At 42.2% G+C, this 14924-nt stretch overlaps 1 protein-coding gene across 18 annotated transcripts in view; it reads left to right on the forward strand.

Annotated features, from left to right (window-relative positions):
* Positions 1-14924, forward strand: part of FGGY (FGGY carbohydrate kinase domain containing) — a 625499-nt gene that overhangs the window by 454141 nt on the left and 156434 nt on the right. For 14 of the 18 annotated variants that reach the window (XM_012158173.5, XM_042248740.2, XM_012158100.5 and 11 more), the window contains one exon: positions 9576-9683. The exons of the other annotated variants lie outside the window; for them this stretch is intronic. In XM_012158173.5, the coding sequence (XP_012013563.3) occupies positions 9576-9683 (108 nt within the window). The remainder of the gene's footprint in view (positions 1-9575; positions 9684-14924) is intronic. 18 annotated transcript variants of the gene reach the window in all.

Below are 14924 nucleotides of genomic sequence, written 5' to 3' on the forward strand. Positions count from 1 at the left end.
AGTCTTCTTGGCTACTCAGTCTCTCTTGCAGTCAACTTTGGAACTTCAGGAGGATCCCAAAGTCTTCTTAGCTATTCAGTCTCTCTTGCAGTCAACTTTGGGTGTGTTCAATGTGAGTGGATAAGAAGCAGATGAATGACATTGCTGTTGTGATCACATACCGGTTTCCAGATGATGAAGAAGGAGGTTTAAAGGGTCCAGAATCCTTTGCAAATAATTCAGGACATTCCAGGCAATATCTGGCAGCCTCCCTCCATCCCCAAATTGGGGACCATTTGGTTGGGGAACACACCGGCCCAGTGCCCTCCCCACCTGCCCACTCAGACTACTAAGCCCCAGAAGACATCTATGAATGGATTTTGTGTGTTCTTGTTTTGCTCCAATTGAAATAAAGGGATTGAGTTTCTAGGAAAGGCAGACTTTATTGGAGGACTCTGAACCTTTCCAAAACCTCCAAATAGAGGAGAGGAAAACTTGGCAGGCCTGAGGTTTATTAGCCACAGGTCACTTACAGTGATTGGATATGTTTTTTATTCTATGGTTGTTTGTAATGCAGGTGGGATAATTAATAATAATTAATTATTAGTAAATTTATTAAAACTATGAATAAATTAATAGTAATTTTAGCCATTTCTTGCATATGTGTGATGATTTCATTTACAAAGCATACTCTGTAGATATAAGTACATATTATGTGTGTATTTATAGACCTCAGTATACACATTTACACATGTAATGTTAGAATTGCCTACATCATGGAAGTACTGAGGGCTAAGGGAAGATACAAGGAGGCACACCCACCTGGGAACTAGGAGAAAAGTCGGAGTTCAGAGAAGGTTTCCCGGAGCAGGTAAAGGTAATATGGAACAGTCTTACAAAAGGACATTTTAGAGTTAGTCAGGAAGGTGAGAGGGGCTGCCCTTTTTTCTTTTCTTTTTTTTTCTTTTTTAATGTGTATTTCAAATAAGCAGTGAGGTTTTCTTTTCTTTTCTTTTCTTTTTTTGGCCGTGCCCCACAGCCTGTGGGATCTTAGTTCCCCAACCAGGGATTGAATCAGCACCTTGTGCATTGGAAGCACAGTCTCAAACACTGGACTCCTGGGAAGTCCTAGGGCTGCCTTTTAGAAAGAGAGAGGAGAATTGATGAAGATTCAGAGATGAGAAAGAAAATGGCTCACTTGTGGAATTTCTATGCTGTGATGAGCTTACTGCAGTAAAAAATAAAAATGATAGGGCAAAGAGTGGGAGAAATGACCACATGTACCAAAGGTCTATTTGGCCAAATCATACATAGATCAGGTCAGAGAGGTGGGAATGTCTGATCAATGTCTAAAGGATGTAAATAAAGGAAGTGATAGAATTATGTTTGTCTATTGGAAAGACCACTGGGCTGCAGGTATGGAAGTTAGTCTCTGATGGGGCTTGCAGATTGCAGGGAGGAGGACAATATTTGAGGCAAATAAACCAGTTTAGTTGCTGTTTCAAGAACCCAAGCAAGAAAAGGTAAAGGACTGACTAATGTGATGGCAGTGGGGAGAAACATAAAGGTTTCCATTTGAAAATAGAGTTGACCGTACATGCGACCTAACGTGGAGCAATGAGTGAGATGAAGAAGTCAAGAATGATATTCTGCTGGTTGAGTAAATAGGGTACCATGTTGTAAGACAGAGACCCCAGAACAGGAGGAGCCCTAGGAGGAAGAATGACAAAGTCTATCTATATTGGACATTTGATTAGACATTTGGGTCAAATGTCCTATATGGAACTCAGGAGAGAGGTCTACATTTGGAATAAAAATTTGAAACTCAGCAGCGTAAAAATTGTCATAACTACATGAGAGTGAGCTGACCCTGAGAGATGTGGTGAGTGAGACAAATCCAGGAGGAAGGAGGAAGAAGAGCCCACCAGAGAGATGGAGCTGATGAGGGATAGGATCTGGAATTATCCCCATCAGACACGACTGAGCGACTGAACTGAACTAAACTGTGCTGAATTGATAATTGAGGAAAGGGACTCAAAGGGATTCAGAGGTTCATGGCTAGGAAGCAACCCAACCATAACTGACAGCCAGCTTTTGGTAAAGAATCTACCAGCAAGGCAGGAGACCTGGGTTCGATCCCTGGGTCAGAATTCCACTATGCTTGCCTGAAGAATTTGGTGGACAGAGGAGCCTGGCAGGCTGCAGTCCCTGGGGTCACAAAGAGTCAGACACAACTGAGCATCTAACAACTCTTTTCCTGACTCCAAGGTCTATGCTCATATTACCAAACCATGTTTATTTACTACCTTCAAGATAACACATGGTTCCTCACCATTTTGTAGGAGAGGCTCATTGCAATTCAGCCTGAGAAGTGCAAAAATAGAGGTGAATGCTAAGAGCCCCCATTCATAAACAGAATTCTCTGTGCTCTTTTTTTGTACTGTGTAGTGAGCTGGGAGCTGGCTGGAATGTGTATAAATGGTTTTTTTCTAGTAAGACGATAGCACAGTCCATTTGGAGGGAGAGATGAGCCACCACGGAAATACCCAGTCCCACACATGCCTGCGGCTACCCTCTTACATTCCCAACCTGGCTGGAGGCACTCAAAACAAAACCTCCTGTTCCCTCCCAGGACCACTGGCGCCTGCAGCCTGCCCCCTGCCCCTGCCAGAGGCTTAGGCCAAGCTTGGGATGATGGGAAGGCAGAGCGGACATTGCTGGGGCAGCTCCCTGCCCTGAACTCAGTCACTGCCCCCAGAAAGGTATGAGCAGGCGCCTGGGTTTTATCACCACAGGGAAACTCGGCTGACTGTAGCATAGCCATAGATGAAAAGTCAGCCAGTGGCATCCACTCCTGGAGCCAGCTCGGATACAGACATGAAAAGAGGCAGGAGCACATGGAGAGAGGCTTCTAATCCCAACTCCACCATTTCTGAGCCTTGTGATCCTGCGTAGTTCTGGGGATTACTGTCCCCATTCTTGTGTCTTCACCTATAAAACGGACTGTGTGTGTTTGACTCCATGTATTAATAGGATTATTTTAAGTCTGAATGCAAATGTGCATTCAGAAGTCACTTGATGCCTGAGTACGCAGCTCATCCTGCTCTCCAGTGCCTACTAGATTGTAAACAGGGATTATGTAATTTACATGGCTCTCAACACCCATCTTTCTTTTTATATTTAAAACAGTAGTTTGAAGTCAGTGTGTATCCAGTAAGTAGGTGCTGAATATTTACCCAGCTAATGTAAGTTATTCTAGATAATAGCCATTGAATATAATCCATGAAGTTGGCAGTCTGGAGAAGCCCCCAGTAATGTTGGCCATAGGTCAGAGAGTTGGTAGAGCAAAGTTGGGTACTTAGAGATACCCCAAGAAGCAACCCCAGACAACCCCATGAGTCCCAGGCCATGTGAGGGCAGAGTCTGTGTTGAAATATTAATAGTGTTCTGGAGAGTTCCGATTGGCCAGCTAAGGGAGAATGACTCAACTTTCAGGAATCAGAGAATCTCAAAGGCAAAAGAGATATTAAACATCTCTAGTCCAGGCTATTTTATGGGTAAGGAAAATATAATCTGGAGAGAAAAATAAGTTGGTAGATCATAGCTTAGATCCTGCCTGGACCTTGCAGTTACTCCTTTTCTATTTACGAGTTATTTGATCTCCTTCAGCTTAGATTTCCTCATTTGTGGAGTAAGTATAATAATAGTATCTCTCTCATTGGGTTGTCATGAGTATTAAATGTGATAATGCCTGTAAAGTGCCTCGAAGAGTCTGGCATATAATAAACCCACAATAACTGTTAGCAATTGCTATTTTATTACTTACTATTATTATTTCTATAATATTATTTCTTCTTTCTGACTTTGAGGGTGGTTTCACTGAGGCTTTTTTTCCCATCACCGGATTTTTAAAATGGAATCTTTAACAAGCAATAGGATATGTTGTTGCAAAAATATACCCATCCTTCAGACCTTGTGAACTTTTATGTAAAGTGGAGAACTTTAAGCCCTCGTAAAAATTGAGATGCTTGCACAGCTTCATGCCTCTGAGGCTTGTTACCTGGGATACCCTCCCTATCCACCTAAGGAAGCACTTATTCATCCATCCCTTAAGGCCCGGCTCCCATGTGGCCACCTCTGTGAAGTCCTCGCTCTTCTCCCAGGCAGTTTGGGCCCCTACCACACTCCTCACCCAACTCACTGTAGCACTTGGCATGTTTTGTTGTAATTTGTTAATTTCCACCTCTGTCTACCCAGTCTGACCAGGAGCACCTTGTGGAAAAGGGCTGTGCCTTATTGTTAATTCTCCTTCTTCTCCTCTCTCCTCCCTTCTCTTTCCTCACTGTTCTTCTTCTATTGTTATTATTATTCTGCCTTATTATTTTATTAACCTTGTTGCTGATCTTAGTGCCTGGCATAGAGTGTGCAACCAAATATTTTGTTTTATTGTAGGTTTTTATAACTTTATTTCTATCACACATAATTAAATAATACATCAAAGGTTTCCATACAATTCATACTAAATTGAATGCTCATGTAACATCACCCATTAAAAGGAATATTCCAGAAGGGAATATTACCAGTACCTTTTAAGTGTAAAATTTTGACTTTACAATTTAATAAATGTTAACTATTTTCTAGTTGTATTTTGCTTAATGTTTGCTTAAAGTAAGTTTGACTCATAATTTGGACATGGCTCATGATAAGTAATCCTCCCAAGTTTAAACCACCTGAAAATATGATAACCTTTGCTTCTATATCAGCTTCTGTGTGCTCTGCTGAGTCACTCAAACTCGTGTCCAGCTGTTTGTGACTCCATGGACTGTAGTCTGCCGGGCTCCTCTGTCCATGGGATTCTCCAGGCAAGAATACCACAGCAGGTTGCCATTTCCTTCTCCAGGGGATCTTCCTGACCCAGGGATTGAACCAGCCTCCCCTGTGTCTCCTGCGTTGGTAGGCAAATTCTTTACCACTGAGCCACCTGGGAAGCCCATCTCATCTTCTACTTCATTATTAAAAATGTTGACTGAATGAAACCAAGAATGCATCTAGAGACTTCCTTGATGGTGGTGGTGGTGGTTTAGTTGATAAGTCATGTCCTACTCTTGGGACCCCATCGACTATAGCCTGTCAAGCTCCTCTGTCTGTAGAATTTTCCAGGCAAGAATACTGGAGTGGGTTGCCATTTCCTTTTCCAGGGGATTTCCTGACCCACGGATCGAACCCAGGTCTCCTGCACTGCAGGCAGATTCTTTACCAACTGAGTTACCAGGATGTGTGCTTAACGGTAGCAGTTACTTTCAGCTATGGCCATTCGTCCCAGTCACCTGACTATCCCGTCATACCTTCCTCACTTCAAGAACTAACTTTTACATGATATTTAACATATAATAAGCTGTTTATAGGCGACAGCTTATTTTATTTTCATGAAAGTCCTACCACATTTATATCATTCTTCCCATTTTGGAACTGAGGAAACTGAGGCTCAGAAATCAGATTCCCTTTCACAAGATCACCTGGCTAAGAACATGGTAGTCATGATAGAGTGAAGACAGGCCTTTGACTCAATCCTTTCTTTCTCCTCTGCTCTTCACAAGTCTATAGGGGGAAACTTATCAAAAGCCTTTTGCACATGAAGATTCCCTATCCTACGTGTCATCAAGGCCAGGAGGTTGGTTCTTCTGGCTCTAATGACCCTTGCTTTCTGCCCTTTAGAGGTAAATGAAGGACTCAAAGAAGCAATGGTAGCCTAAAATCAGGAAGAAATACAGAACCTGTAGGGCCTGACTGCTTTGTGTTTTTATAACCTTGGGTACCTTGTGTATGCCATTTAATGGGTTTCCCAGGTGGCTCAGTGGTAATCCACCTGCCAGTGTGGGAGACACCGGAGATGTGGGTTCAATCTCTGGGTCAGGAAGATCCTCTGAAGGAGAAAATGGCAACCCTCTCCAGTGTTCTTGTCTAGAAAAATCCCATGGACAGAGGAGTCTGGTGGGCCACAGTCCACAGGATTGCAAAGAGTTGGACATGACTGAGCAACTGAGCATAAGCATGTATGCTGTTTAACAGTCTCTGCCTCAGTTTACATATCTGAACAATAGGAGTAATGATAGAATCGTCCCCTTAGGGTTATAGTGGGGATCAAGTGATTTAATTCCTGCAGTGTGCTTAGAATATGGTCTTTAACAAGTACCCAATCAGTTGTAGTGGTTGCTGTTGCCAATAGCACATTATTGCTGGAAAGTCAGTGTCCTATATGGATACCCGTTATTAGTGGAGTAAAATGTGCTCCTTCCCTTTGAGTCCCAGAGCAGCCTTCAGGCCAAGATAGCCATCAGCATGGAAAGGGCTTTCACAAAATTTTTCTGAAGTATTTAGGTTTACTGCAGAGGATTAAAGTATACATAAATACACGAATGTACACTCGGTCTAAACAAACTCTTACTTGTTTTCTCCCAGAGCTTGGGAGTAATTGGAGGTGCTCTGGGGAACATGTATCTGTTTCCTTGCCATAGTCAGGATGTTCAATGAGAAGTGTGTGCCGTTCCACATGAGTGAGCACAAGCAGGAATCAACTCAGAGTATTCTAGACAGTCAGACAGAGCCTTTACCTGCCATTTCTGAGCAGCAGAGTCTAGTCTGCCAGTGGAGTTCGGCAAAAACTGATACAGAAACATCTTTAAATCATGGGGTTTGAGGTGCAGGGACAGTTGGGGGCCGGGGTGGCGGGACTGATGCAAAACCCTCCTAAGCAATTTATACAAATTTTGTTTGTTTTTAAAAAGCATATCCTAGAGTTTGAGGCCAGTATGTACCTCGGTTCGACTCCCACCTCAGCCACTTACAACCTTTGTGACTGTGGACAACATGCCGCCTCTCTGAAACTCATCTGTCGAATGGTGCTGGAAGAATTCTGGATGGGAAGGGGTGCAGGGCATGAAAACAGATGGCTTGACTTTGGTGGGTGTCCATCCACCCATCTAAACCCCGGGGCTTACGTTCTTATGGGCATGGGCTGTCTTATTCACCCCAATGTGGCTCAGGCATTGCAGAGTAGGGCAGTACTTTCTAGAGCTGGCATGTGATAAAATTTTCACTGACAAAGACAAAGTGATAAAAATGAATACTTTTTAGTGTGTGCTGCTTCTGTCTGGAACACTCTCTCTATCATGTACATATACAAACACACATATATATGTGCAAAATACAGATGTATATATGCTCACATCTAAATAATTTCTGTGTATGTTTTCACCTTAATTCAAATATCACTTTTTCAGAAAAATCTGACCCCTAGGTTACATTAAGTACCTTACTTATGAGCCCTTATAATACCTTTTGATATTCTTTCATTCACTTATCACAGTTTGTATTTATACATTTGTGTGATACTCATCTTAGGGTGACCAGCTGTCCCTTTTGCCTAGTACTCAGAGTTTTCTAGGACATAGGAATTTTAATGCTAAAACTGAGAGAATCCTGGCCAAACCTGAATCTCAGCCCCCCTTGTCTACTTTCCTCTTAAGAGAGCAGTTCCATGAAGGTGGAGACTATGCTCTTTTCTGTACGTTTACTTTCAGTGCCTGGATCACAACAGGAACTCAGGAAACATCTGCTGAACCCGTCAAGAAATGAGTGAATGTATCAAAGTTAAATGGTCTTTCCTTGCAGGGAAGAAAAACCGAAAAAGCTCTTTACCCCTGAGATTAGGTGTTAAATTTACCCTTTTTATAAACTATTTTTATTTGACAAAATTTAAAGTTTATGACATTGTATAGTCTCCTGCCTTCCCTCACCCCCTTCCTTTTTGGGGATTGGAACTCCTACTGATTTGACTGATTTCACTCATTTAATGAAAAGAGAACCAGAATAGTTAGAAGGTTTATCCATATGCTGAAGTTCTGTACTATAAACTCCATGAGGGCAGAAATTATAGATATATTCAGTTCACTTCTGTATCCCTAGGGCCTGGCACAGTAAGAGCTGAATAAATATTTGTAGAGTAAATGAATGCATACATTCTCTGCCCAGCTTCAGGACACTCAGGAGTAGACCCAATGTACCTAACTCCCTTTTCATCCTTACCTTCTCATACACCCTCCCGCAACCACAATATCACTTCAGCATTCATCCCCACTGGGTGGATGAGAAGCTAATGCCTTTCCAGATCAGTAAACATGTGGTCCATCCCTGCCTATCCTGTCTCATCCCTTGATGTACTTTCCTAACACCTAATGGACTTCCATGTTCTGCTACAAAAGGACATTGTCGTATCTTGAAAACCAAGAGCATCTGTCTCACCTACATGGCTTTGTTCAAGCTATCCCCTTGACCTGGAATGCCTGTTCTCCTTTCATCTTGCTTAATCTTACTAGTCTAAGTGTATGTCTCATTCTCTAAGAAGCCACAGTCTGGACCACTTCATTCCTTACCTGATGTGCCCCTCCACAGCATTCCGTGCTTGGTCTTTACCATCCCATGGATCACACTTTTCTATTTGACTGTTTACTTATCTGCTGCTGCTGCTAAGTCGCTTCAGTCGTGTCCGACTCTGTGCAACCCCATAGACGGCAGCCCACCAGGGTCCCCCGTCCCTAGGATTCTCCAGGCAAGAGCAGTGGAGTGGGTTGCCATTTCCTTCTCCAGTGCATGAAAGTGAAAAGTGAAAGTGAAGTCGCTCAGTTGTGTCTGACTCTTCGCGACCCCTTGGGCTATAGCCCACCAGGCTCCTCCGTCCATGGGATTTTCCAGGCAAGAGTACTGGAGTGGGGTGCCATTGCCTTCTCCAAGTATGCTATTGGGTGTCTAATAAATGTTTGTAGAAGTAAGGGGATGTATCTCTTGCCTTAAATATGTTAGGTGGGAAACAAACATAAGATCCTCATGACACACAACAGGACGTGTATTTTTGTTCACAAGTCTTATCAGTTGGCTGAGTGATTCTGGTGATCCAGGCTTGCCAGCTGCTGGTTGACTAAAAGGATTTGCTGATCCGATTTTGGCTGTCTCATGTATCTGAATCATCACGTGTGACAACTGGACTGACTCAGCTTTCTGCATATCTGTCCAGAAGGCTCACTGGGGCATGTACTCTGGCAGAGGGAGAGGAGGAAGAACAGGGGCACACAGTTCTTAAGGTTTTGGCCTGAAAGCTGGTGCACAGTGTCACTTCTGCTCCATTCTGTTGGCCAGATCAAGTGACAAAGTTGATCCAGACTCAAAGGATGGGGATCCCACCTCTCAATGACAGGGGCTACGAAGTCACATCACAGAGCAGGTGGATGCAGAGAGGGCTAGAAAATGGGGACCACGACTGCAGTCAGTTCACTACAGAGAGGGAGCCAGCCAAAGACTGTCACATCAGTTTCTTTCCAAAATGATCTCTTTGGCTACCTTGACACCTGGATGAGTTTATCAGAAAGGTTCTTAAAGAAGAAGCCAGGCCCATCCTTTGGCAGGAGTGACTTCCCCACCATCAAAGGTATTTAGCAAGAAGCTGAATTCCATGGTCAGAGGGACCTCACATGGGAGGAAGATAAGACTGCTTCTAGCCTTGAGGGTCAATATTTTCACATACTTTGCCCCTTTCTTTCCAGATCAGCAAAAACCCAATCTTTGTACCAGGTGTCTGGGGCCCTTATTTCTCAGCCATGGTCCCTGGGTTCTGGCTGAATGAAGGTGGTCAGAGCGTTACTGGAAAACTGGTAAGTTGACACTTTCTTCCTATGGTCTTTAATGTTTTTCCACCCTTGACTAGTCCATTTTGTCATATTCTTTATACCCAGTATCTGAAAGATTTGCAGACTCTTAAATCAGAATTAACTTTTCCTTAGCATACAACCTCACATATGGAGCATATGCAGCCTGTGTTTGCCAAAGAAATAAATGTTGGTCCAGGCATTGATGACTAACCGATCTTCTCACCTAGCTTTCTTTTCACATAACAACCCATTTTTCTCATGGCAACAAGAGTGATATTCTACTGTGTGAAAAGGACTGTGTTCATCTCTAGCCAGCATCCTTCACTGGTTCCTCATAGCCCTGGGGGCATAGTTCAGATAGTTTTCTGGGCACATCATTCCCCTTGTGGTCTATCCCTTCCAGTCTGGCATGTGTACTTGTCACTACGGCTGGATTGCCCTACTCACAGCTTCCCCATGGCTGATGTTATTCGACTCCTCTGTGTCTTGGTATAAGCTCTGCTTGGAAAGTTCTTTGTCACTTGCTAGTTTTACTTGATCTTTAAGATATAACTTCAGTTCTTAGCAAATTCTGAGATAATCTGTCTTTTCCAGAAATCTAGGAGCTCTTTAAAGGCATGGACCATATCATACATCTCTTTGTTTCCGGCCCCGTGCAATCCTTGGGTCAGGAAGATCCCCTGGAGAAGGGGCATGGCAACCCACTCCAGTATCATTGCCTGGAAAATCCCATGGACAGAGGAGCCTAGTGGGCTACAGTCCATAGAGTTGCAAAGAGTCAGATATGACTAAAGTGACTTACATGCAGGAGCTCTTTAAAAGTATGGGCCATATTGTACTTTTTGTATCCAGCCCAGTGCCTGGTTCATAAAAGCTGCTTAGAGAAAATGTGTTGAATTCATGGGGTCATCTCATAGGGAAGACAGAAGATCAATAAAAATGAGATGTATACTATACCTGAAGTATAAGACACAGAGCTGGAACAAAGCTAGATTAAGAAATTCTTAGCAGTGGAGACAGTATTTGTGCTGAGCTTTGATAATAAATAGGGACCAACCAGACAAAGAAAGGCAGGGATATTTTCTAGGTAGTAGAACTGGCATAGACGCAGTTATCTGAGTGAAAAAATAACGAGGCATATTTGAGGATAATTGCAAACTTTCAGTTGTGGCATAAACTGTTCTTAGAAAAATGGCTTGCAGTAAAATTGGAAGAGCTGGTCAGGGACCCCACAGAAGAAGTCCCTGCAAAACATTCTAAGGAGTTGGACTTTAGGTAGTAGACCAAGAGGAGCAGGTAAAAGATTGGAAGAGGGATGGATGTTGTCAGATCTCTGTTATAAAACTGGCTAGTAGCCATCAGGAAGAAGGCCTAGGCGTACATAGCCCAATGAAAAGAGACTAGCTTCAATAGATTGACCCACTGACAAAAAGCCATGAGAGCTTGAATGGGGACAGTGGCAATAATGACTGAGAATTGAGGTCGAGAGGTCAGCAGACCTTTGAGGGATTAACTGTGGAAAAGCAAGAGAAAATGAGACCCAGCCTCAGCTACCCAACCTCACATTTACTATGTTGTATTGAAATCGTCTGTTTATGGTCTGCTCCTCTCCAGCTCTTCTGAATGTTCAGCCAAATCAGAAGCGGTCTGCTCCTAAGCTGAATGTGGGTACAAAGGACCATTAATTTCCATTTCTCGATGTGTTTGTATTTTATTCTTAGATGCCTTGCGTTCTCTCTCAAAGCTGATGGAGGCATAGGTGAATGCCTAGATTCAAAGAGCCAGTTGTGTGCCTCCACTCTTGTGCCGGGCTCTAAAGATATATGAATTAGTCCCCTAACAGTCCCAGGTTTAAGGAGCTCATTGTCTGGTAGGGAAGTATTAATTAAATAACATTTGATTGTTCTCAATAGAAAAGTTGAGAAGAAGACATCACTCTGTGCCAAAGGTGCAGTGGGGTTGGAACTTGATGATCTCCTATTTAAACGTAGTGTCGTGTATTTACACAACTTTTCAACTTAAATATCCACTTCCTTTCTGAGACACAAAGAAAACCCATTACTGAAACAAACACCTTTACAAGCCCATATTATGGTATAATTACCTTGGAAGACTCAGAATTCATAGCAGACACAACCTAGAGACTTTTATAACAAAAATAGTGATTCATTCAACTAACTCTTTTTGCAGGATGCATTGTCCATGAAGCTGTCCATCAACAGGTTTTCAGAGATTTAGTATAACAGTTGAACATCTGTGTCAGTTAAGAAATGCTTTTCCTAGTATTTGGCTTAGAGTTTGTTCCGTTGCTATGGATATAAGCCATCTTTGCCCAAACATTATGACATCTTTTGGTGGACAAGAATTGGTTATGCCTACTTCCTGAGCCTGAAATTAAATATTAAAGAGTGACTCTTTTCTGACCATTAACAAAATCTTCATAAGAGTCCACTATGGTTTCTGAAAAGAATCATGGGAACTGTTGGCCTTTATCTAGTTAGTTGATTTTGCACCATCAATAAAGCTGCATGTAGAGTTCTTCTTTGGATAATTCTGTGTATATAGTTTCATTGGACCTCAGGATGGAGCATGATTGACCCATGTGTTACAGAAAGCAAAATCTAAGGAAGTCCAGAAGCTAGCAAAATGGAGCAAAATCTGAATCAAGAAAGAAACAGACTATCCAATAAAGCATCAGTTCAAAGAGGCCAAAGCAAACTAGAAAATAGAGATATAAAAAGAATAGCAATGATGATGATAATAATAATAGCAACAATAATTGTACCTTATTGAGTGTATTTTCCCATGGAAAGATTTATATATAAATAATCTTGTTAATCCTTGAGTGATAGTCATAATAATCACAATGCCTAATATTTATTTTGAAGACTTATTTAGTCTCTATTCCAAGAGCCTTTCATGTACTATTTTATTTAATCCTCTCGGAACCCCTACAGGTTAGGTACAGTTATCCATATTTTACAGATGCGGAACTGAAGCTCAGGGTCTCAAGCACAGCCTGGAGAGTTTCCTGATGCCCTGTCAATGGCCTTTTTACTGATTCCTTTGCCGCTTATCTTTCCTATCTGTGTACTTATTCTGGTTCATGTTTTGTGAATTCTTATCACTGGTTTTTCAGCATATTGTCATTGTACAGAACACGATAAGAGGAAGTTACATCTCTTTTTTTCTGTGTTTCATAGGTACACCTCCTCTCATATACTTTGTCTATAAGAGTCTGCTCTATTATTACACTGTCCAGAATGCATTACAAACATGCAGTCATAAATTTATCATCTAAAGTGGAAGAGAAGAGACAGAAGAAGAAAAGGGAAGTAAAGGAGAGAGGGGGAAAAAGAAATAAAATTTATCTGAACTCTAGATTTGGGAAAAAAAAAGATATTTTGTCTTATTTTTGCAATTAAATACAGATCTTCCATCACAAAGCAAAATCTTTCATTCCAAGTATATGAATAGATTGGTACTTAAAAAAAAAGTCTCCATCTGGTTAACTTCAGGATGAAGAAAAAAAAAATAGGATAGGATCTTTTCTGGCTCTGAAGTCCTTGCAGTTTCATCTGCCTGAGATTTGGGCTTGTTTTCCACTCATTTCAAACTTGTGCAGCCGATATTTATTTCCTCTTAGAAGGGCACATACCCCGTTCCCATGGATGATTTATTTCAGCTCACCAAACACCCATCAAAGACTGTCTCGTGCTTGTCGATACTCTTTCCAGAATAGCTGTGCAAAACCATCGTTTTTTGCCCAGATTTTTTCCACAGAATACCAGCCCATGCAGTCACTGCGTCCAGATGCTGAAGCTTATTTCCAACTGGACCTCAGCCATCCTTCTCTCCAAGCTGTCTTCTCTGTCTTACTTGAAGTCATTTTTATTGGGGCAGGTACTGGGTAAAAGAGACTAGGACAGATTCCTAAGCTGCCCCTGTGGTGCACTGGCTTTCTGGGACACTAGGGCTTGATGGGAGTTAACATTCAATTGATTGAAGTCAGAATTTAACTTTATAAACTTGAGCCACAGGGTTATGTGAGCTGCTGCTTGCTTGGAGTTTAGGATTTGTGCATTGTGAGTGCTTATCTGCTTCCTCCTTTATCACCAATGCCCTTCAGCCTGGGGCTTGCCTCAGGGGCTCAGTCAGTCCTCCATAACTGGGTGTATTCAGAGTACATCATGCAAAATGTTGGGCTGGGGGAATCACAAGCTGGAATCAAGATTGCCCAGAGAAATATCAACAACCTCAGATATGCAGATGATACCACTCTAGTGGCAGAAAGTGAAGAGGAACATCATCAAGAGCTTTTTGGTGAGGGTGAAAGAGGAGAGTGAAAAGGCTGACTTGTAATTCAGCATTAAAAAAGCTAAGATCTTGGCATCCGGTCCCATCACTTCATGGCAAATAGAAGGGGAAAAAGTGGAAGCAGTGACAGATTTGGTTTTCCTGGGTTCTGAAATCACCGTGGATGGTGACTGAAACCATAAGATTAAAAAAACCTTGCCCCTTGGAAGGAAAGCTAGAGCAAACCTAGATAGCGTATTAAAAAGCAGAGATATCACTTTGCCAACAAAGATTCATATGGTCAAAGCTACGGTTAAGCATCACTACAAACAAAGCTAGTGAAGGTGATAGAATTCCAGTTGAACTGTTTCAAATCCTGAAAGATGATGCTGTGAAAGTGCTGCACTCAATATGCCAGCAAATTTGGAAAACTCAGCAGTGGCCACAGGTCTGGAAAAGGTCAGTTTTCATTCCAATTCCAAAGAAAGGCAATACAAAAGAATGCTCAAACTACCGCACAATTGCACTCATCTCACATGCTAGTAAAGTAATAATCAAAATTCTCCAAGCCAGGCTTCAGAATACCTGAACCGTGAACTCCCTGATGTTCAAGGTGGTTTTAGAAAAGGCAGAGGAACCAGAGATCAAATTGCCAACATCCGCTGGATCATGGAAGAGAGTTCCAGAAAAACATCTCTGCTTTATTGACTATGCCAAAGCCTTTGACTGTGTGGATAACAATAAACTGTGGAAAATTCTGAAAGAGATGGGAATACCAGACCATCTAACCTGCCTCCTGAGAAATCTGTATGCAGGTCAGGAAGCAACAGTTAGAACTGGACATGGAACAACAGACTGGTTCCAAATAGGAAAAGGAGTACGTCAAGGCTGTATATTGTCACCCTGCTTATTTACCTTATAGGCAGAGTACATCATGAGAAATGCTGG

The sequence above is a fragment of the Ovis aries genome, chromosome 1 (assembly GCF_016772045.2).
Source record: "Ovis aries strain OAR_USU_Benz2616 breed Rambouillet chromosome 1, ARS-UI_Ramb_v3.0, whole genome shotgun sequence".
In the NCBI taxonomy this organism is placed as follows: domain Eukaryota; kingdom Metazoa; phylum Chordata; class Mammalia; order Artiodactyla; family Bovidae; genus Ovis; species Ovis aries.